At 43.3% G+C, this 25,056-nt stretch overlaps 1 protein-coding gene across 2 annotated transcripts in view; it reads right to left on the minus strand.

Annotated features, from left to right (window-relative positions):
- Window positions 1–10,768: 10,768 nt before the first annotated feature.
- Window positions 10,769–25,056, minus strand: part of RIPK1 (receptor interacting serine/threonine kinase 1) — a 273,536-nt gene continuing 259,248 nt past the window's right edge. For both annotated transcript variants that reach the window (XM_030210928.1, XM_030210923.1), the window contains one exon: window positions 10,769–14,931. In XM_030210928.1, the coding sequence (XP_030066788.1) occupies window positions 14,621–14,931 (311 nt within the window). In that variant the 3' untranslated portion in view covers window positions 10,769–14,620. The remainder of the gene's footprint in view (window positions 14,932–25,056) is intronic.

The following is a 25,056-nucleotide window of genomic DNA, read 5'->3' on the forward strand; positions in this document are numbered from 1 at the left end:
TAGCCCTGAGTTAAGAGGAACTGCAGTGGGACGTGATCCCAGTTACCTAGGTTCAAAGTCTGTAGCACTAACCACTCCCTACTCCTCCACACCTCTATAATCATTGGTGTGAGAATTCTATTGGGGGTCACCTGGAACTGTTTCTTTCCTGTGACAAAACCAATTGGGCTTGGATTGTTTGTTTGTTTTTCTTGGAGACAGATTATTCGATTTAGAAGATTTAGGATAACATTTTAATAATTTCATAATGGCATGATGAATTATTATTTTAAGCTGGTGTTCTGTACTGTGAGACATTTCTTATATGAGAAAGGTCTTTAAAAGATTTATTTTCCTGTGAAGTAGGGATATATAAATTGTTTTGCATTAGCACACAAACATGAAATTAATGTTATGTCTGTAGGTATTATGTATGTTGTATTGCTTGTGTACAGAATAGACTGTTTTCTAAAGCCTTATTTCTTTTTTATGTTATCATTCTGCTAGTGTTAAAGCACACATGAATTTAATAGCATTCTTATATTGGACAACCAGTATTGAACCATCACTGTCTATTCTCTGGTTTGTTATCTGTCTTCATGTGACAACCACAATTTCTTTATAGGATACACTATTTTTTCTTTCTTGACACTAATCTCTCTGCATTGATAAAAGGTGTGCATCAGTGCATTGATGTCATTAAAAATGTCCCTGTGAAACAGCTAACAGTGTTCATATTGTTCTCATTTCCAATTCTGTCTCTGTTCTCCATCAAGGATGAGTGATTATGTGCTCCATTACCTTTGTCCTGTTTGTGGTTTTCATCCTTTTTGCTTTTTTTTTTTAATGATTTCTGTGTCTATTTATCAATGTTTCAATGCTTCTTAGGGTGTCTTCCTTATTAGTTTGAAGCAGCACACTGCCCCAAGGTTTATTCTGAACAAGAGAAATGCTTCCTTGTAGCTCTGGTAATGTTTCTACACTTACTGCAACATATTGTTGTAACTCTTGACAAAATTGATACATATTGTTCGCATCAGTCACTGGATGTACATGTTCTAATTAGGGGTTTGATTTTGTAAGTGTGCTATTGTGTTAATGTACATAGGTAATAAAATAGCTCCCAGCATGTTAATTCATAATAGTATGTGGTAGTAATGTGTTATCATTTTTTCATAAATCTAGCCCTTGTTTTCAAGAATTCCATCTTGCCTAGATGTAATTTTTTTTCCCTTTGTATTCTTCAGCTGCTATGATTCATGAATGCTGAAGTTCAGAGTGGCTAGTTAGTATTTTCAATGTAGGTTTGTTTTTTTTAAATGATTGTATGAAAGTCAAGAGGCAGAAGGAAACAAATATCTTGAGTACTGTATTAATAATAAATTCTTTTTAATTAAAAATGTATAGCACTTAACAGTGATACATTACATCCAACCAACTTGTCACAAACAGGCACAGATAGAGGATCAGGATTCACTATTTTAATAACACTAGAGAAAGGAGGGGGCCTTCCTGCTCCACCACTCATTCTCATAACCCTGTAAATGTTCATTAGCCAGCAAACATTATTCTCTAAAGGCCTAGAACCACCTTGTACTGGCCATAGGTGCTGACTCCGTGGGTGCTGTGGGTGCTCGAGCACCCCCAATATTTCAACCACCGAACGTTTGTTCCCTCCCTCCCCCCTTTGCGTTGCAGGCCCCCTCCCTCCAAATTTTAAAAGTCATCTATTTTACCTCATCGGGGTTAGGGCAGCAGCAGTGGTAAAAAGCATGCAGGCTCGGCGCGGTGCTTAGGCCCGGATGCACTAAACTTTAACGACCCTTTAACAAAGAATTTTCGAACCGTGGCATGCATTAAAGGCCATCTTCTGACGACGGTAGCAGAAAATGAAAACGGAATGCAGATTAGCAAATTGTGTAGAAACCCTATTAAAACGAGATGCATCAAATTTTTCCGACTACCCTAACGCTGGAAAACTTCCGGAAAGCTAACGACAGGTCTGTACCTGTCATTAGGGCTGACTGACTAAAAACTTTAATGTAAAAAAAAAAGCGACGGGGCGAAAACGTGTGTCAGGGGCATCTTTTATTGACACCCGAGGTTGCTGCTGCTCCCCGCTCCCCCTGCATCAATATAAAAGTGAAAAAAAAAGGTTTGGGAGGGGGCAAAGGCGCTCGTCAGGAGCGTCCTTTATGGACGGCCTTGCCCCCCCCCCCGCCCGCCCGTGGTCGCCGCTGCTCCCCGCTTCCTCCCCCAGCATTAAGTTAAAAAAACAAAAATCAAAGCTTTAGGATCCCTGGTTCCCCTCCTTTCCTGTCTCTCAACTCTTTCTCCACACAGCCCTGCCTCCCGCCATCCTCCGCCCCGTGCCCCGCCCCCTACCCCCCTGAGGTCATCGCCGCCGATCCCCCCTCCACCAGGCCCCCCTCCGCATTACCGGGCCCGTGCAGCGCCTCTCACCTCTGTACGAAGGTGCTGCACGGGCAAGAAGACCATCAGATTGCTGCAGTCTTCAGGACATCTTTCTCCTTCGTCTTCCCTGACCTGGGCCCACCCCTGTCTGACGTAAGAAACCTACGTCAGACGGGGGCGGGCCCAGGTCAGGGAAGACGAAGGAGAGAGACGTCCTGAAGACTACAGCGATCTGATGGTCTTGCTCGTGCAGCACCTTCATACAGAGGTGAGAGGCACTGCACGGGCCCAGTAATGCAGAGGGGAGGCCCGGTGGAGGGAGGGATCGGCGGTGATGACCTCAGGGGGGCGGCAGGGGCGGGGCACAGGGGCAGAGGATGGCGGAAGGTGGGGCTGTGTGGAGAAAGAGTTGAGAGACAGGAAAGGAGGGGAACCGGGGATCCTAAAGCTTTGATTTTTGTTTTTTTAACTTAATTTAATGCACCAGAGCTGGAACCTCCATGTATAGGGAGAACATTGCCCCATTGCTGGAGATGACTAAGAGTAAGCTGTTGATGTGGAGGGAGCTACCACTCTCTATTTGGGGTAGAATTGCGTTATTCAACATGGTGGTTGCTCCCAGATGGCTTTATGTCTTTCAACAACTACCACTCTTTCTGAAAAATAGAGATGATAAGCAGTTGCAGCGTTTAATACAAGCATATTTGTGGCAAGGGAAGAAACCCAGAATGCCATACAATCAGATAGCGACCCCGAGAGAGGGGGGCGGTATGGGACTTTTAAATATTAAGTATTTGGCAATAGCGAGTTCAATGCGGCACATAAATGATTGGTATCGGGGTACATCGGATTTCTCCATTACACCAATGGAGACCTCGATGTTTAAAGGTACTCACTTTAGTCACTTACTCCACTCTGGAACCCCGTTGCCTACAGCGGCATTCCAGAGACATCCTTTACTGAAATCTCTTAGGGAAACTTGGAGGTGGGTGTGTAGACGTCACCGTTTCTCCCCCCGAGTAACCCCCTGGATGTCAATATGTGATAACCCAGCTTTCCCCCCAGGCCAGGGGATCAGTATGTTTAGCAAATGGGCAAAAAAGGGGATCATATATCTGGCACACATAGTTACAGAGGAGGGGCGCATACACACGTACCGGGAACTCCAATCCCGGTACGGGATTCCTCCGACACAACAATTTGCATATTACCAGTTGCATCATTATGTAGCCTCCCTAGAATGGACAGACCTCACGGAAGACGTGGTGGAAGTTCTCACAGAAGAGTTTACCTTGGGAGCACAGCTTAAGGTACCACTAAAATTCCACCACCAGCAACTCAAAGATACCACAGAAGAGATAGACTTCAGGCGATTAGCGCAAGAGTGGTCAAAGGACTTAGGGTGTACACTTACTGAGGAAGAATACAGATCATATTTGAAGTCCATATATAGGCAGCGGCTTTCTATCCCGCAACGGGAGCGGCTATATCGGTGGATGCTTAGAACACATATTTCTCCTCACAGAGCACAAAAAGCGGGGTTTGACACAACAGGGGCATGCCCTAAATGTAATCAGGGTGCGGCCTCTCTTGGTCATATGTTCTGGAGCTGTCCCTATATTGGGCGGTTCTGGAGACAGGTCCTAGAGGGGATGGCACAAATATGGCACTGTACCCTTGTATGGGAGCCTACAATTTTATTTAATATCTTTAGTTATACTGCAGACCCCCCAGAAGGCTTCAGGGCATTTGCAAAGACAGCAATGTATTTTGGGATAACATCCATATTGCAATTTTGGAGAGCGAAAGAAGGGCCCCCCCTGCAGATATGGCGCTCACAGTTAGTGAAGCAAATGAGAATTGATAGGTGTGGAGTAACAGATTTGGACAGTGTAGCGGGCCTTAGGTTTAGGGCACAATGGGAGGCACTGTGGGTCACCCTCCCGTCTAGAGCAAGAAGTTTATTGCTAAATTTTTGATTTATACTCGGCTCCACCTCCTATCCTACATTAAACGGGGAACCTGGTGACGTGACTACAAGTTGTGGGGAGCTCCTTGTTAAGAAGACCCCTGGCCCAGATTCTGACATGCAGATAGGCAACTTGTTTAGATAAGATGTCGTGCCCGGCATCACCTCATTTGATATATGCGAGAGACCCAAACATTACCTATTGTTGAACCCGAGGGAGTCCAGAAGGGAAGGGTAAAGGGAGGGTTTGGTTAGTCAAGAGAAGAGAAGAAATGCACATTGCAGAATGCACGGGCTAAACACTTTGCACATGTTGTTTTGGTATTAAAGAACACAGTGATAAAGCCCAAGCAGAACTAGTAGACAACCAGAGGGAGGGAGGGAGGGTGGACGGGAGATTATGGGAGAAAAATAAAAGCAATATTGTAATTTATTATGTTGAATGTATGACACTGGACGATATCCATTGTAATGTAATTTTATTGATAAGCATTTGTTAATTGTACATGTCAACCAATAAACAAGATTTAAACATAACAATTTAATGCTGGGAGAGGAAGCGGGGAGCAGTGGCGAACACGGGCGGGGGGGGGGGGGGCAAGGCTGTACATACAGGATGCTCCTGACGAGCGCCTTTGCCCCCTCCCGATCCACGTGTTTGTGTTTTGGGGTTTTTTTTTTGGTTTTTTGACGTTTGTGGCATCATATAACTTGGTAACTTGGAATGTGGGGGGGATTTCCTCTCCCATAAAGCGGACAAAGGTCCTTACACATTTAAAGTGCCTTAATGCTGATATAGCTTATCTACAGGAGACCAGATTATCGGATGGAGAACATGAAAAGTTGAAAAGAATGTGGGTGGGACAGGTGGACTATGTTTCCTCGGGAGGGAGAAGGGGGGGTGGTGGCCATCTTGTATTGTAGGCATCTAGTCTATTCTTCTGAAATTCTCCTACAGGATGAAGAGGGTAGATATTTGATGGTTAAGCTTAACATACAGGGGAAGGAAATATATCTGCTGTCAGTATATGCACCCACTCCTCAAAATCCAAGGTTTTTTTCTGGGCTGATGCGGGCTCTTCTCCCGTATTGAGACAAGGAGATAATTCTTGCAGGGGACATGAATGCTATAATGAACACGCAGGTAGACTGCACGGGGAGAAGGAATATGAGGTCAGATACTGGACATGGACGAGACATGTTGTCTTCTTTTGCGACCTCACTTGGGTTGGTAGATACCTGGAGGGCCCTTCATCCAGAGGGAAGGGACTTCACAAATAGATCTCGGGCACATGGGACATGGGCTCATCTTGATTACATTTTAATATCTGCATCCTTGTTCCCATGTGTCACAGCAACCTGCATCGAACAGGCGGTGGTCTCTGATCACTCCCCGGTGCAGCTTACGCTAGATATATGGACGGGGACGCCGTTAGTTCAATGCTGGAGGTTTCCTGGTTATTTAGTGAAGGACACAGAGTTTACCTCTTTTCTACAGCAGAAATGGGAGGAATTTTCAACACATAATCAACAACATAGATCTGATCCAGTTTCGTACTGGTGTACTGCAAAAGCAGTTATGAGGGGGGAGATTATCTCCTACGTGGCCACCAGGAAAAAAAAAGTAGTGGCTAGTATTCTCAATTTGATGAGACTGCTGAACAAGGCTAAACGCACACTTATAGCCACCCCAACACAGAGGCACAGGGACAATTATGAGGCATTGCAGGTCACAATAAATTCCCTAATACAAGAGCAAACTCAAAAGAACCTCATATACCACAAATTTAGATTGCACAAATATGGGAACAGGCAGGGAGGCTTGTTGGCTAAGATGGTTGGTCCCCAGCCCTGAGAGATGCTCAAGGGATCATACAAAATAAAACAACTGAGTTATTACGGCTGTTGCAGAATCACTTTAGAGACGTGTATGCCCCCTCTGAACTGCCTTCTAGAGAAGCAGTGAACCAGTTTTTGGATAAATCAGGGATGCCCAAGTTGGGAAATGGGGCCCGTGACTGTTGGGGCTACCTTTGCAGCCAAAAGAGCTTCAGAGAGCTATTCGAGGTCTGAAGGTGGGCTCGGCGCCAGGTGTCGATGGTTTCTCTGGGGAATTCTATAAAACATTGCAGTTATCACTAGTTTCACCTTTAATTGATTATTATCAGGCAGTGATAGATGATGGAGAATTTCCTAAACATGAAAACACTGCCCTGATCACATTATTACTTAAACAAGGTAACCAGGTGGAAGACCGGGAGTCTTATCGTCCCATTTCTCTCATTAATGTGGACATCAAACTCCTGGCAAAGGTCTTGGCCAACCGTATGACAGAGTATATCCCAGATTTAATAAGCCCTGCGCAGATGGGATTTGTCCCCAAACGCCATTCAGTTCTTCATGTGCGGCGAATTCTCCTAGCAATGGCCCAATGCACTGGTCAGAAAGAACCTTGTATGCTGGTCAGCCTAGATGCGGCAAAGGCCTTCGACCATGTGGATTGGAGCTATTTATTCCAGGTGCTGGAGTGGATGGCGTTTCCGGAGGGTTTCATTCACAGTATTCGTGTACTATACGCAGGGCTAGGTGCACAAATAGTGGCAAATGGGGGGGGGGGGGGGGGGAGATCAGATTGGTTCCCAGTTTGTAAGGGGACAAGGGCAAGGGTGTCCCTTGTCACCGTTTTTATTTGACATTTCTCTGGAGCCCCTGATAAGGGTGCTAAATGGTACAAGGGACAAAGGGGTGATTGTTGGATGCGAAGAAGTGAAAACCCTGGCCTATGCGGATAATATTCTGCTGGTCTTGAGAGAACCACAGACCTCTTTGCAACATAATTTAGAAATCCTCAGTCATTATGGGACGCTTTCTGGATTCTCGTTAAATCTTCAGAAGTCCTGTGCACTGGCACTGGGCGATACACTACAACAGACTTGGCAGGGGAACTTCCCGTTACGATGGGTAGATACAGAATTAAAATACTTATTTATTTATTTATTGCACTTGTATCCCACATTTTCCCACCTCTTTGCAGGCGCAATGTGGCTTACAAAACATAATGGATGATGGAAATGAGAAGAGAATAGGCACTTTGTTACAGAAGAATGTTGGATTGCATGGTAATGGAATACATGATAGTAATATAATAGAAGGCATTATTAACATTTCTGGAAATATGTAGGAGTTTCATATGATTTGGTCTTAGTTGTATGTCTTGTTGAAGAGATGGGTCTTTAGTAGTTTGCGGAAGTTGGTCAGTTCATAGGTTGCTTTTAGGGTGCGTGGCAATGCATTCCAGAATTGGGAGCTCATATAGGAAAAGGTTGATGAGTGCATTAATTTGTATTTTAGACCTTTGCAGTTAGGGAAATGAAGATTAAGGAATGTGCGAGGTGATTTTTTAGCATTTCTGGGTGGTAGGTCTATCAGGTCTGACATGTAGGCAGGGGCATCGCCATGGATGATTTTGTGTACTAGAGTACATATTTTGAACGTGATACGTTCTATGAGTGGGAGCCAGTGTAGCGTCTCTCGTAAGGGTTTTGCACTTTCGTATTTTGATTTTCCAAATATGAGTCTGGCCGCCTTGTTCTGGGCTGTTTGGAGTTTTTTGAGTATTTGTTCCTTGCAGCCAGTGTAGAGTGCGTTGCAATAGTCTAGATGACTAAGTACTAAAGATTGTACCAGGTTACGGAAGACGTTTCTTGGGAAGAATGGTCTTACTCTTTTTAATTTCCACATTGAGTGGAACATCTTTTTGGTTGTGTTTTTTGCGTGATTCTCAAGTGTTAGGTGCCAATCAATGGTGACTCCAAGAATTTTCAGGGTTTCCGAGATTGGTAGATTTAGTTTTGGTGTTTTGATGGTGGTGCATTTGTTCGTATTGTGTTGAGAGGTGAGTATTAGGCATTGGGTTTTTTCTGCGTTGAGTTTCAAGTGAAAGGTGTCTGCCCAGGAGTGCATGATATGTAGGCTTTGGTTGATATCATTGGAAATTTCTTTTAGGTCTTGTTTGAATGGGATGTAGATCGTTACATCATCAGCGTAGATGTATGGGTTGAGGTTTTGGTTTGATAGTAGTTTTGCTAAGGGTGTCATCATTAGGTTGAATATGGTCGGTGAGAGGGGAGATCCCTGTGGAACTCCGCATTCAGGTGTCCATGCAGCTGATGTAATCGAATTTGATGTCACTTGATATGAGCGTGTGGTTAGGAAACCTTTAAACCAATTAAGAACGTTGCCTCCGATACCGAAGTATTCAAGTATGTGTAGTAGAATTCCATGGTCAACCATGTCGAAGGCACTTGGACATGTCGAATTGTAGTAGTAATATATTCTTGCCAGTTGCAATCGTTTGTTTGAATTTAGTCAAGAGCGTAACTAGTACTGTTTCTGTACTGTGATTAGAACGAAATCCTGATTGGGAGTTGTGTAGTATTGAGAACTTGTTTAGATAGTCTGTGAGTTGTTTGGTTACCATCCCTTCTGTTATTTTGGTTATTAAGGGAATGGATGCTACTGGTCTATAGTTGGTTAGGTCACTCGCGTTTTTCTTTGCATCTTTGGGTATGGGGTGAGTAGAATGTTTCCTTTCTCCTTTGGGAAGAGTCCATTTTGTAGCATAAAATTCATGTGTTCCGTTAGATCTATTATAAAGTGTTGGGGGGCCGATTTCATAAGGTTATTTGGGCATATATCTAGTTTGCAATGAGCTTTGGCGAATCTTTTAAGCGTTTGGGCAATGAGATCTTCCGATATTACCTCGAATTCAGTCCAGATCCTATCTGCTGGATATACTCCAGGGTCTGGGTCTAGGCAGTCTAGGAGTGCAGCGTATTCGATGGGGCTGGTCGGTATTTTAAGTCACAGTTGTATTATTTTATCTTTGAAGTACTTCGCGAGGTTTTCAGCTCCTGGTGTGTCTTTGCTGTTGTTCTTAGGCATTTTAATTCCATGGGAGCTGTCGACGCCATATCGAATTAATGTCGGCCCCATGATGGAGAGCATGAAACAAAAGTTGAAGCTGTGGCAAGCTCTCCCGCTTTCTTTATGGGGGCGGGTTGCACTCTTTAATATGCTCATTGCACCGCGGTGGCTTTACCTTTTCCAACAGCTCCCGCTGTTTCTGAGAGGAAGAGAGGAGAAGGCTTTAAATAAGCTCACACAAAGTTTTCTTTGGCAGGGTAAGTGCCCCAGACTGCCTTTATCGGTGATTACCACCCCACGGGAGCAGGGGGGATGGGGCTTTTGAGTCTACGAAATCTTTCAACAGCATGTGTCATGCGGCACATCAATGATTGGTTTTGGGGAACAACAGAGTTTTCCAACACTGAGGCAGAGACATTGGTTTTTCAAAAGACTCATTTCAGTTATCTTCTACACACAGGACACAGTCTACCCCCACAGGCATCTCAAAGACACCCTCTTTTACACTCGCTCAGAGCTCCCTGGCGGTGGGTATGTCGGAGACATAATTTTTTTTAAAATTTTATTTATAGAATTTTATAATACATAATATTCAATCTTGAATAATAATACACAATATATGCAAATCTTCATCATGAATTAGACAGGAAAAAAGAAAGTATATAGAAATAAATTCAAAAATATCGACCACAAAATCAAGGTAATCTGATCCAAGAAACAAGAAAAATATATATATAATTCTAACTCTAATACCCTGTTTCCCCGAAAATAAGACATCCACTGAAAATAAGACCTAGTAGAGGTTTTGCTGAATTGATAAATATAAGGCCTCCCCCGAAAGTAAGACCTAGCAAAGTTTTTGTTTGGCCCCGATGGGACATGGACACAGAAACCTTAATTTTTTTTCACTGCAACCCAAAGATGAAATAACATAAAAGAAATGCAAGAAACAAGACTGAGGTGGAAAATCATCCTCCATCACGCTTTTGAGAAGATCAACTACCGGTAAGTGAGCCCGGAAAGAAAAGAAACATCCCCCTTGCAGAAATAATAAAAGAAAATGAGTAACCGAGCCCTATCGGCGCTGCGCCATCGCCCAAGGGCTAAGTCAGACTAGAAAGATGGAAAGTGTTGTTAATGTACAGGAGGAGCGCATAAAGTGCCACCAACGGGGAATGGAGCTACCGTAGAATTTTTTTTAACGTTTGTAATACGGTAGGGATGATCCTGCGCCCTAAGCCCTCTCACAACCTCCCGAGACCCTTAGTCAGAGCAGCCCGGCCCCACATTCCATTACCTTCCCTAGGTCATACCCCTCCTCATTCCCAGCCCAGCCAGGGCGGCTCTGCTCCGCTCGAGTCCTGCGGTCACTGTGGGCAGATAGGCGAGCCACGGCCTACTCCTACCGCCCCCCACTTCAATACTGTTCCCGACCGCCACAGTCCCCCTACTACTCCTGAATAAGACATCCCCTGAAAATAAGACCTAGCACATCGTTGGGAGCAAAAATTAATATAAGACAGTGTCTTATTTTCAGGGAAACACGGTAGCTAGATTTATCCTCATACCTAATAAACCAAAGACTGCGCCAAGCTCTGGCCGTTTACTCCAAGTTGCTATACAGTGTTATATTCAGGTCTAAACTTTCACATTTATATCCTCTCTACTTTTTAGAAAATCCTCCAATTGTTTGGGTTCAAAAAACTGATACTGTTTTGCTTGCAATAATATCCTACAAACACAAGGAAATTTCAACAAAAAATTTGCTCCAAGGGCTAAAACTCTTGGACGCAATACAAGAAATAATTTAAGTCTTTTTTGGGTTTCCCTAGACAAGTCTGGGAAAACCCTAACTTTTGAACCCAAAAATAAAGAATTCAAGTGTCTCAAAGATAACCTGAGTACTGCATCTCTATCTAACTCCAAGGCAAATGTTACCAACAATGTGGTTCTTTGTGTAACTACTTCTAATGATGATTCCAGGAATGCCGTCAAGTTCATTGAATCTTGAGGGTTCAAATTTTCTGGTGTTTTACCAGTAAATTGAAGATAATATGCTCTTGTAATAGGTGGCAATGAAGTGTCGGGCATCCCCAAAATCTCCACCAAATATTTCTTAACCATTTGTACAGGAGAAATTAAAGGTGATTTTGGAAAATTTATAATACGTAGATTAAGTCTCTTGGACTGGTTTTCCACATATTCCATGCGTCTAGAAGCAAAGTTTCTTTCTTTAATCAACGATTGTTCTACCAGTTCCACTTTCTCAAGTTTAGCAGAAAGATTTTTCACTTCAGCAGAATGGACATCATTAATTTGCAATTGTTTTAGTGCAGTCTCAGCCAAAACCTTAATAGTTTCAGAATTTTTTTTAATCACTGATTGTAAAGTTGAGAGGGTCGTGGAGTTCAGATCCCAAAGTGACTCTAAAGTCACTACAGCAGGTTTTCCAAAATTCCCCTCAAAAACCGGGATAGGTGCTTTAATCGCTTGTTCCAGGATACTCACAGTTGAGGAAACCACAACAGGAGCTGTACTTTTCTCTGGTATGTTCAAGCGTTCAGCTGTTGAACCGGCTGCAGGCAGGTTCCCTCCCTGTACGCTCCCTACACCTCCAGGAGCTGAAGCGCCAGGACTCCCCTGAAGACTCTCACTTCCTGGTTGGGGGGGGCGCTGCACGAAAAACAGGGCTCAAAGAAGCCCCGTCGGCACTGTCGGTCAGCTCCAATGAGCTGACTCCAGCAACGGGAGTTGAAAACATCGCCGAGCCAGACGCGATTCCAAACTGCTCGAGCGTCGGCTGTTGGAGCGGAGGTTTCCCGCCAGGGAGAGAGGGAATCTCCCTGACTTTCCCTCTCCTCTTACCCATCTATCCGGCAGGTAAGAACGCTCTTTCAGGATCCGCTGGAGCCCGTCTCAAAGCGCGTCTGTTAGCGTCAGTCACAAAGTCGCCATCTTGGATCTTGGAGACATAATTGTAACGCGAAGGTTACTCCACTGCTCTCCATTTGCAATAATCCAGACTTCCCTCCAGGGATGGGCACCAGTGTTTTTAGTCAATGGAGAGCAAGAGGAGTCATTTACTTTTCGCAGGTAGTTAACGAGGAGGGGCAGATTAAAATGCTCGATACCCTTACAGAAGAGTTTGGCATCCCTAGGTCGCACTATTTTGCCTATGCCCAATTAAAACACTATGTGTCTTCTTTACAGTGGACAGACCTAACCGAGGATGTGATAGATGTACTCACGGAGAACTACTCTCTAGGGGCGCAGGGCTCAGTTCCCCTGCGGTTTCACCATCAACAATTAAAAGACACTACCCAAGAAATAGATTATGTATGGGTGACCAAATGTTGGACAGAGGAATTAGGCTGTACAATTACACCAGATACTGGCAGGAGGTTCCTAGGGAGCATATATATAGGATGCATCTATCGGTCCCTCAGTGTGAGAGGTTATATAGATTTTTCATGAGAACCTATATGGTGCCAAAGAGGGTAGCCCGAATAACTGAATCATGTAATGGGACTTGCGCAAGATGTGGAAGTGGGTCAGCCACCCTAGGACACATGTTTTGGCTTTGCCCACGGGTACAACTATTTTGGGGTGCTGTTCTTTACTCACTACAGAGACAATGGGGGTGCTCGGTGGTGTGTGACCCACTGATACTATTTACAGGGACGCCACCAAAAGGGTTCAAAAGATACGTACAGTGGGCAATTTTATTTGGGATCACTACGATTCTGAAATCCTGGCGGTCAGACATGATGCCACCGCTGACGTGTTGGCGAGCACAGATGATACAGCAAATGAGGCTTGATAGATGCAGGGTGAAATCGTTGGACAGCGTGGAGGGAGAGGAGTTTCGCGAGTTATGGGAACCTTTGTGGTTAACTATGCCCTCCAGGGCACGAAGTTATATTTTGAACATTTAAATAGCTCACAAGTGGGGAAGGGGGTGGGTAGGTGGGACTTATTTCAGTTGGAGTTCGGGGTGGGTAATGTTTTCTTTGTATAACTTAAATCCAACATTGCTGTATTGGTTTGCAAGTTTTCGCTCACATCTGTGATGTATTTTGATGCAACTGTTGTCAATAAACATGATCAAACATAAAAATGAAGTAAGACACACCTGAGATTATATCTGCAGGAGGATGACATCATCACCGGGTCTTCAGCTACCAGCTCGAGATTTTTCACACTAGCATTAAAATTGCAACAAGTATGCCATCTGTAACCCCCCCCTCCATTTCCAAAGCATCAACAAGCCATTATAAAAGAAAGTCCATTTTGTATGTTTCATCACAAAATAAAGTTTAAAAAGTGTATTATATGTAAACTTACTACAATTTATAGAAAATTAAGAGTCTTAAACGCCTAAAATACATCATTTCAGCTATACAAGGCTACCTAGCTGACTTAAGCAGCTTTTAATAATTCTTTTTGAAGCGATAAGAGGAGTTAAAAGTGCAAAATCGAACAGAATAGAGTATCAATCTAAGATTCTGATCCAAGAGGGAAATTCTAAGTGATATTGTAAAAAGTGTAATAAGACCCGTAGAAACTGAGTCCATATGCCAAGACAATCATGATTTATGTCACCATTAGAGAAATAAACTAAAATATACAGACATTAATCGAATCCAAAATCTATCATATTTTTTTATTTTTTCATAAATTTTTGGGGATCATCAGATCTTAGTGCAACTCACACCATTAGAACAGCTTGTTCTTTCTTCATATTGAAAAACATGGTTGCAGTGCAAATCCTCAGGAGTACAGGACACATATGCTTTGAGAAACTCTTCCCCGAGGAAGTTTTTTTATGAAACCTGGCCATGTCGGTGGAGGTTCTCCTGCTACTAAATATTGTCGCCAACCAGATAAGATAAGTGCTGTGTTGTGCTACACCATAGGTTCTAAGAATAATCACGATTTGTTATATATAAGATATATGCCACAAATATAAAAAATAAGGGTGATCTAATGAGGATTTGCACCGCAACCATGTTTTTCAATATGAAGAAAGAACAAGCTGTTCTAATGGAGTGAGTTGCACTAAGATCTGATGATCCCCAAAAATGTATGAAAAAATAAAAAATATGGTAGATTTTGGATTCGATTTTCCTGCTGTAATGTTAATGTCTGGGACACTCTGTATATTTTAGTTATAGTCAAGTCCCCACATTGGTTTGAAAATTTTGATCAATTGGACCATTAGAGAAATGACATTTAGAGGTCAAAGGTTAATGCACATTTTGATCTTTGGATTATTTTCATGTTGCTCTGCAAAAGCTGCAGAGAACCCTCAAACACATCTCATACAGTTTTCTAGTCTAATATCTCCAATGCAGCTTGTCCATGAGTTAGGATTATCAAAGAATTCAGTAGGTCTGTCCTTTGGCAATCATAGAGGGCTTTTGCCAGCTTTCCCACAGTGGTATTTTTAGAGCCTTCCTTCATGGTCCATTTGTACATCATTTGGTAAACCTTTTCTCTCAAACCGTCCCTCTCATAATCGTGGTCTATTTCATCAATTTCTGGCTCAGTCAAGCCCAGTTTGCGTGCACATGTTTTCCAGTTTCTGAACAAGTTACTCCTGACAAGATCCAGGTGTTCTTTATTTACTAGAGTAGTGCATTCTGCAAAAACACAAAAAACACAGGACATAAATGTGCTAATTGCTGTCTGGCTGAAAAGAAAATCTTTGAAATTCAACAATATCTTTAAAATGTCTCTGCTACACAAATATGTTAATGAGTGGGGAATAAGGCCTTCAAACAATCATTCTAGATAAACAATGAAGAAAACATACAGCAATTTACCTAGATCTACATGGTGTTCACAAAAAATAGGACACCTTACATAGGGGTCCTTTTACACAGCAACAGTAGGGTTACAGCGCATGTAGCATGCGCCAAATCGACACTACCACCTAGTTAGAACTCCCACTTGACGGTAATTTCGAAGTTGGCGTGCGCTGTTTCCCACAGTAGAAAATATTTTTCAATTTTCTACTGCGGGAGTGTGTGTGTGTTCCCAGTGCTAATCGGCAGCGTGTCCACATTGGTGTACACTGCATGAGTGTAGCACGTGAGCCCTTACTGCTAAGTCAATGGGTGGTGGCAAGGGCTCAGACAGTAAACAGCTGCATGCTACTTTTAATTGTAGCGCCCAACCATTTACTGCCCCCATTAAAAAAAAGTCTTTCTTCCCAGCCGCAGTAAAAAAAAAAAAAAAAAAAGAAGGCCCAGCATCACTGTGGCCAAAAACATGTGCCCACACTACCACAGGCCACTTTTTACCGTGGCTTAGTAAAAGAACCTCATAGTTATCAAATAAAATTTTATCTATATACATATTGTCAGTGAAGCATGAATAAGGCTGCACTACAATTTAAATTAAAAACTAAACCTCAACCGCCTGGTGGGGGTGGGGGTGCTGAATTGCTTCTTAACCCCCAATATATGCTACTATCACTGGTTTTCTAACAACTGGAAAAAGTGGTGGTAAAAAAACAACTCCAATTGTGGAGAAACAATTACCACTTAAAAAACCCCGTTATTATACTAAAGTGCTAGCCCCATCACAGCCCACTGAACCCATGTATTTTTTAAATAACAAAAAGGTATTAACAAAGCAAAAATAGTTTAAAAATAATGTGCACAGCTTAGAAAATAAATCCCCCCAAAACTTAGCTTTCACTTGTTTTAAAGAGTCCATAGAAACATGAAGAGTGTCTTTAACTCACTTCAGGAACATCAATTTCATTGAGCTGAAGCACAAACAGATCTCTCTGAGCCATAAGGACCCCCACACTAATTTCTATTAAATTATTTCAACAATGGGGAAAAGGTAAAAGTATCACTAAATGCTGATTATCAAATCATATTTTATCTACATATGTATTGTCAGTGAAGTATGAATAAGGCTGCACTACAATTTAAATGAAAAACTAAAATCTCAACCACCCAGGTGGGGTGCTCAATTGCTCCTTAACCCTAACAACTGGAAAAAAAGAAGTGGTAAGAAAAAACTAATTGTGGAGCTCAGTGAAACTGATGTTCCTGAAGGGACTGAAAGATGCTCTTCATGTTTCTATGGACTCTTTAAACAAGTGAAAGCTAAGTTTTTTGGGATTTATCTTCTAGGATGTGCACAGTATTTTTTTTAAATGTTCAATAAACTTTATTGATAACTATGTGTACACAGGCTGAATGCCAACTTTTACTCCAAATCACACATTTCGAATTTCCCACTATTCCACCCTCCCCCCCAAATTCACACAACCTAATGTTAACTAAGGCCTAACATTCGTCTATATGGAGTCCACACTCTGTAGAAGGAACCCATGTGACCATCTTTAATGGCAGTTAGCTTTGACATTAAATAAAGATAGTCCAATTTCGCCATCAACTGGTCCCTGCTGGGCACTTGTTTTTTTCCAGGCAGATGCCAAGCATAACCTCGCAGCAGTAACCACCATATGAGTCAATCCAGTAATGTCCACAATGTCTGAAGGAGAAGAACCATTCAGCAAAAAACTAAGTATGGAAGGCAAACATGTTACCCCCAACAACAGTTATAAGAACTGTGACACCATCTCCCAGTACTTCTGCACTTTAGGGCAAGTCCACCAAACATGCTCGAAAATCCCCTCTAATCCACAATCTCTCCAGCAGAGGCCAGAACCAGAGTTGAAAATCTTTTTCAATCGTGCTGATGTATAATACCACTGAAAGAGCATCTTCAGTCTAGGCTCTATATAATTTGAAGCAATTGTAACTTTAGTAAGTCTTGCGTAAATCAATTGTCACTGCGAGACAGATAAAGGTACTCCCAAAAGCACTTTCCACTTATGCTTATTTATTTATTACATTTGTACCCTGCGCTTTCCCACATATTGCAGGCTCAATGCGGCTTACATAGTAAATATAATTACAATTACAAAATCTTGAAGGAGAATATTATAAGCAGTGAGTGGGGTTTTGAGGATAAAAAGTTAAACATGTAGAGGGGCAAGCAAAGGAAAGGATAATCAAAAGGAAAAGAGATTGGGTGAGGTGAGGAGAGGAGGGATGGAGAGGAGAAGATAAAGGGATGGAGAGGAGAAGATAAAGGGTAAAGGATGGAGAGGGAAAGATAAGGGTATAAGGAGATTGGGATATATAGACTAAGGTATAATAATCATCAGGACCGAGATTAAGAGGAAGGATTTAAATGTTAAGTAGGGTCATTCGGGTAAGCTGTCTTCTGCATTTTCCTGAAGGGTAGATGGCCATTGATTGTTCGGATGGATCTTGGCAAAGCGTTCCAAAGCTGGCTACACAAGAAGGAGAAACCGGATGCATAGAAGGTCTTGTATTTAATACCTTTGAAATTGAGGAGGTATAAATTGAGGTGGGTACGAGATGACGATGGTCTATTTCTGGCTGGGAGGTCGATAAGGTTGTTCATGTAGTTGGGGGATTCTCTATATATAATCTTATTAATCATAGTGTGAACTTTAAAATTTATTCTTTCCCTGATGGGGAGCCAATGAAGCCTCTCTCGAGGAAGTGTTGCGCTGTTGAATCTTGACTTACCAAAGATAAATCTGGCCGCCGTATTTTGGGTAGTCTGAAGTCTCTTGAGGATTAGAGTCTTGCATCCTAGGAAAACACTGTTGCAATAGTCTGCGTGTATAAGTACTGTGGATTGCACTAAGTTTCGGAAGGTGTTCATACTTATGAGTGATAGGTTTGCTATATAACAAAGCTTTATATAATCTAGAGATCAATCCCTCCCCCACCCCCAGTTTAAAGAGCTTTAATACAGCCTGGTCCCCCCTGTCGCTAATCCAGCAGTACTTTTTTTTTTATAAATCCCACAGTTGACAATATGAAAAATAATCAGCCTCAAGTAACTCATATCTTTTCTTCAGAACTTCAAAGGGGATAAAAACATCTTTCACTAACAGTTGTCCCAAAATTCGTAACCCCTTAGTTTCCCATCTATTAAACACTCCCAACAGATTAGGCGCTAAAAACCCCGAAGAATATAAAATGGGAGTATAAAAAAAAATAATACTGCTTTGGAAACAGCGCCCGTCTAGTGGCATACCATTCAGCAAGTATACAAGCCATACTATAAGGCGTTGATTCCATCCACATACGCAACTGTGTTAATGGAATATTGAGCAAAGTTAGGAACCCCATTCCTCCCTGTTCCCGATCAGCATGCATTCAAGCCAGACATACTCGCGGAGGTTTATGTCGCCAGACATAATGAAATACTTTCTGTTGGAGTTTAAGTAAGAAACTTTTAGGAGTCCGCAATGGAAGACAAGCAAACAGATAAAGGAATCTTGGGAGCACATTCATTTTTACAGCACTAATGCGGCCTATCCATGAAATTCCTGCCACAGTGAGATGCAGCCTGTCATTACAATATAGTCATTTGTTTTTCCCTGTATTACCCCATCCTCCTATGTACCTAAAACATTCTTTGTGACTAGAAAATGACACAGGAGCGGGAAATTGCGGTAAACTACATAGTAACATAGTAGATGACGGCAGAAAAAACATGCACGGTCCATCTAGTCTGATCAACAAGATAAACTCATATGTGCTACTTCTTGTGTATACTTTACCTTGATTTGTGTCTGCCATTTTCAGGACACAGGCCGTAGAAATCTTGCCCAGAACTAGCCCCACCACCCAAACACCAGCCCCGCCTCCCAATCTCGGCTAAGCTTCTGAGGATCCATTCCCTCTGCACAGGATTCTTTATGTTTATCCCACGCATGCTTGAATTCCGCTACCGTTTTCATCTCCACCACCTCCCGCGGGAGGGCATTCCAAGTATCTACCACTCTCTCCGTGAAAAAATACTTCCTGACATTTTTCTTGAGTCTGCCCCCCTTCATTCTCATATTATGTCCTCTCGTTCTACCGCCCTCCCATCTCCGGAAAAGGTTCGTTTGCAGATTGATACCTTTCAAATATTTGAACGTCTGTATCATATCACCCCTGTTTCTCCTTTCCTCCAGGGTACACATGTTCAGGTCCGCAAGTCTCTCCTCATACGTCTTGTAACGCAAATCCCATACCATTCTCGTAGCTTTTCTTTGCAGCACTTCCATTTTTTTTTACATCCTTAGCAAGGTACGGCCTCCAGAACTGAACACAATACTCCAGGTGGGGCCTAACCAACGACTTATACAGGGGCATCAACACCTCTTTTCTTCTGCTGGTCACACCTCTTTCTATACAGCCTAGCAACCTTCTGGCCACGGCCACCACCTTGTCACACTGTTTCGTCGCCTTCAGATCCTCAGATACTATCACCCCAAGATCCCTCTCCCCTTCCGTAACTATCAGACTCTCCCTGCCTAACACATACTTCTCCCGTGGATTTCTACTCTCTAAGTGCATCACTTTGTATTTCTTTGCATTGAATTTTAATTGCGAGTAGAGGAGTGTGGTAGCCATGTTAGTCCACTAGAAGAAGGGCAACCTTCGAAAGCTAATCAAGAAATGTATTAAGTTATGTCCAATAAAAAAGGTATCATCTTATTTTCTTTTCCATGTTTTATTTTGTTTGATTTCTATTGATAATTTTAATTGCCAAACCTTAGACCATTCTTCTAGCTTCTGCAGATCCTTTTTCATGTTCTCCACTCCCTCCCCGGTGTCCACTCTGTTGCAAATCTTAGTATCGTCCGCAAAAAGGCAAACTTTACCTTCTAACCCTTCGGCAATGTCACTCACAAATATATTGAACAGAATTGGCCCCAGCACTGATCCCTGAGGCACTCCACTACCTTCCCCTCCTCCGAGCGAATTCCATTCACCACCACCCTCTGGTTTCTGTCCGTCAACCAGTTCCTAATCCCGTTCACCACTTCAGGTCCTATCTTCAGCCTGTCCAGTTTATTCAAGAGCCTCCTGTGGGGAACCGTGTCAAAAGTTTTGCTGAAATCTAAGTAGATTACGTCCATAGCACGTCCTTGATTCAATTCTCCAGTCACCCAGTCAAAGAATTCAATGAGATTCGCTTGACACGATTTCCCTTTGGTAAAACCATGTTGTTTCGGATCTTGCAACTTATTGGCTTCCAGAAAATTCACTATCCTGTCCTTTAGCATCGCTTCCATTACTTTTCCAATAACCGAAGTGAGGCTTACCGGCCTGTAGTTTCCAGCTTCTTCCTTATCACCACTTTTGTGAAGAGGGACCACCTCCGCCGTTCTCCAATCGCACGGAACCTCTCCCGTCTCCAAGGATTTATTAAACAAATCTTTAAGAGGACCCGCCAGAACCTCTCTGAGCTCCCTCAATATTCTGGGATGGATCCCGTCCAGTCCCATGGCTTTGTCCACCTTTAGGTTTCCTAGTTGTTCATACACACTCTCTTCCGTGAACGGTGCTAAATCCACTCCACTCTCACATGTACTTTTGTCAGTCCATCTTGGTCCTTCTCCAGGATTTTCTTCTGTGAAAACAGAACAAAAGTATCTATTTAGCAAATTTGCCTTTTCTTCATCATTTTCTACATAGCGGTTCGCAGCATCTTTCAGTCTCACAATTCCCTTTCTAGTCTTCCTCCTTTCACTAATATACCTGAAGAAACTTTTGTCACCCCTCCTTACCTTTCTAGCCATTTGTTCTTCCGCACGCGCTTTCGCCAGACGTATCTCTCTTTTGGCTTCCTTCAGTTTCATTCGGTATTCCTCTCCGTGTTCCTCTTTTTGAGTTTTTCTGTATTTCTGGAACGCCAACTCTTTAGCCTTTATTTTCTCAGCCACTTGCGTGGAGAACCATATCGGTTTCCTTTTTCTCTTGCTTTTATTTACTCTCCTTACATAGAAGTTTGTGGCCCTATTTATAGTTTCTTTCAGCCTGGACCACTGCCCTTCCACTTCTCATATGTTCTCCAAGCCCATCAGCTCCTTCCTCAGGTATTCCCCCATTTTACTAAAGTCAGCACGCTTGAAATCCAGGACTTTCAGTTTTGAGTGGCCACCCTCCTTTTCAGCTGTCATATCAAACCAAACCGTTTGATGGTCACTGCTGCCCTGGTGGGCACCCACTCGGACATTTGGCACACTATCCCCATTTGTGAGTACCAGATCTAGCGTCGCTCCCTCCCTTGTGGGTTCCGTCACCATGTGTCTGAGCAAAGCACTTTGAAAAGCATCCATGATCTCTCTACTTCTTTCCGATTCCGCAGATGGAACCTTCCAATCTATATCCGGCAGATTGAAATCTCCCAACAACAGCACCTCTCTTTTCTTCCCCAACTTTTGAATATCAGCGATCAGATTATTATCTAGTTCCTCCAATTGTGTCGGGGGTCTGTAGACAACACCCATGTGGACAGAGGTTCTATCCTCTCTTTTTAAGGTGATCCATATCGCTTCTTCCTTTCCCCAGTTCCCTGTCATTTCAATCGCTGTGATATCATTTCTCACATACAGAGCTACTCCTCCACCTTTACGCCCCTCTCTATCCTTCCTAAAAAGATTATAGCCTGGTATGTTTGCATCCCATTCATGGGAACCATTGAGCCATGTCTCTGTGACTGCAACTATGTCCTAGTCTGCCTCCAACATCAGGGCTTGAAGGTCATGAACTTTATTGTTTAGACTGTGAGCATTTGTGGTCATCGCTTTCCATCTACATTTCCTAGTATGTGTTTCGGTTTTAGTGATTTGGGGGTGTCTTTTCTCTTTGGGTACCTTCATATCTTTTTGTTCCACCTTCCTTGCTTTTTCTTTTGCCTCAGTTTTATTTTCAGGAACATCACAGTGCTGTAGTGGAGCAAAAGAATTCTGTAGGGGCAACACTTGTGAGGACGGATGCTTCTGTGTCACATAACGAAGCCTGCCTGAGCCTACTGTGAACCATCTATTCTTAGGTGGTATTATCCTTTGAGGCAGTGGTGAGAATTTGGTATGATGAAATTGGTATGAAAAGGTGCAAACCATACATATTTAGCTATTTTGCTTTTCTTGAGCTGGGAGTAGACAAGAGTTGCAAGAGAGCTATAATGTGCTTTTTCTGAAAACTACCCTTTTAAGGTTGTGGTTTGACATTTGGCCTATGCTAACTTGTGATAATTTGCTGGTCAGCAACTAAGACAGAGACTCCTATGACTAAGGACACCTGCTGTATCTAGATAAACAATCAAAAGGAGAAGTGGGTGTGGGTAAAATTGTAGCCATAGCACAAGGGTGGGGGTAGTAACAGGGCAACTTTACCCATTATCTAATGAAAACTTATGCTTATGTACATGACAGGCCCTAACTATCAATTTAAGGGAATGATAGAATTTGATGGAACGTGTTGGAACATGATTCATCATAACAGGAAACAGAATATTCTGGAAAGATGCATATTCATTAGGTAGGAAGGGTAATTATAATTAAGATAATGAAGAAAGGAAGAAAAAGTATTTAAGAGGAAACAAAACTGGGGATGGCGAAAACTGCAGTAATCCGCAGTAAAACTGCAGGAATGGGGAAAATTTTCAAACTTTTACCGCAGGAGCAAAAAGAGGTTATTTCCCCGCCCCGCAGAAGCAGTAATAACCCCCGCACCTGCAGTACAACAGACGCCTACCTCTTTCTCATCCTCCCTCCCTTCCTTCCAAGTCCGGTGTCGTTCGCTTGCTCTCCCTCCCCCTCCCCCTCCCCCCCCCCCCACCGCTGTCTGGTCCTGTATCTCCCTCCCCCTCTGTAAGCTCTGGTGTCACACCTGCACCTCTCTGCTGTGCTCCCGCTGCAGCCTTACCATCTTCCGGGCTGCCAGCAGCGTTAGCAATGTAAGCACGCTGCCTTAGCGCAGCCCGGAAGCCTTCTCTCTATTGCAACTTCCTATTTCCGTTCGCTGCAAACAGAAGGCTTCCCGGTGCACGAAGGCAGCGTGCTTACATTGTTAACGTTGCTGGCAGTCCGGAAGATGGAAAGGCTGCAGCGTAAGCACAGGGGAGAGGTGCAGGAGTGACACCAGAGCTTGCAGGGGGGGGGGGGGGGAGGGAGAATGCGATACAGGACCCGATGGCGGCAGCGGCGGGGGTGGGAGAGCGAGCAAGACCGGAGGGAGGGAAAGTGACACCGACCCTGTGTATGTGTGTGTGTGTGTGGGGGGGGAGGCAGGAAGATTGGGAGAGTGATACCGAAGATGGGAGGGGGAGGGAAAGCGACACCAGACCTTGTGGGGAGGGGGGGAAATGAAAGTGACACCACACCTTGTGGGGAGGGGGGGAGTGAAAGCGACACCAGACCTTGTGGGGGGGGGGGGGCGGGGTGGTATGGAGGGAAAGCAACACCAGACTTCGTGGAGGGGGAGAGGGAGGGAAAGTGACACCGGACCTTGGAGGGAAGGAAGAAGAGAGGGAGGGAGAGTGACACGACCTTGGCAAGGGGGAAGAGGAAGAAAGGGTATGGGGTATAGGGCCTTGGAAGGAAGGGAATGAAAGAGAAAAACGGATGGCGCTGGGGACTGATAGGGTGAATAGATCCAGTGGAGGGTAGATGAGGGCTAATAGGATGGAAATGAGGGCTAAGGAAGTGGGTGAAAAAAGATAGGGGTTTAGGAGACTGGATATTAAGTGAGAGACAGAGGGAGCAATGGTAAAAGCTAGTAGGTAGATGAGAAGTGAAACAGAGACTAAGGTGAGAGAAAGGGGGATAAACACAAATATGGGGGGGGGGGGGGAGACATGAAATGAAAGGTCACTGCCAGACAGATGTAGAGAAGGAAAGGACAAAGCCAAGAGGAGAAGAGAAGAAATGGAAACGCTAACGTGGAAAAGAATTTAGAGAAGACGAACACGTGGAAAGTCGAAAAGAGACTGGGACCAGCCCAATTAGAAAAATAAAGTGCTTGGACAACAAAGGTAGAAAAGAAATATTTTTATTTAATACATTTTAAGGATGGAGATGTGCCTGCTTTGTGAAATGTACGTCTTTTCTATTTTTGTATTTTGCAGAGTGCAGGAGAAAATACATTTCTGTTTCTACCAGTGTTCACCTGGCTTTCTTGGGGGAGATCTCTATTTCAGTTTTTCTGTGGTTCCCTGTTTTGTATAGTGAGAAAAGAATTAAATGAGCTTGGAGTTGTAGAATGATTAGAAAAATGAGTGCTCATTATTATGTGAATTAATATTTCATCACTCTTTCATTATTGCTTGCCAGACCAGTCCAGTATTATTACATTTTAAGGGCATTTGTTTTAATTCATGTATGCAGTCCTTACATGCACATGATTTTGCTTTTTAAACCCAAAGGTAAATCTCAAGTGTGGTTAAACAGCAAGGCTTCTGTGGATAGTGACAGAGTTCGCGGGGACGGGGTGGGGATGGGGACACAGCTCTATTTGTGACACCTGGCTTTGAGCCAGCTATTGAAATTTTGAGTACTTCGCAATCTTTTCTCTCCCTTTCCTAAGGTAGGTAGTACTTCAGAAAAAGCTATTGTTTGTACCAAAGGTTTTAACCCCTCCCCCAGCTCCTGAAAAGCTCTCTGTACTGCAAGTGGGGTATTACTGGACAAGTCATTTGTTCCCAGGTGGCTAACACTACCAGTTAGGACAAAATAAGTATCTGCATAAAGCATAATTTTATGCTCCTGTCTACCCACACGAATCCCCACGTCATCACACTCCCGTACCTTTGGGCCAACGGCTCTATGGTTAACGTAAGCATCAGCGGTGTTAACGGACATCTCTGCCTGGTGCCTTTAAAATCGAAAAAAATTCCATATATGTCCCATTGACCCGAAG

Source organism: Microcaecilia unicolor, chromosome 1 (genome assembly GCF_901765095.1).
Source record: "Microcaecilia unicolor chromosome 1, aMicUni1.1, whole genome shotgun sequence".
NCBI classification, from domain to species: Eukaryota; Metazoa; Chordata; class Amphibia; order Gymnophiona; family Siphonopidae; genus Microcaecilia; species Microcaecilia unicolor.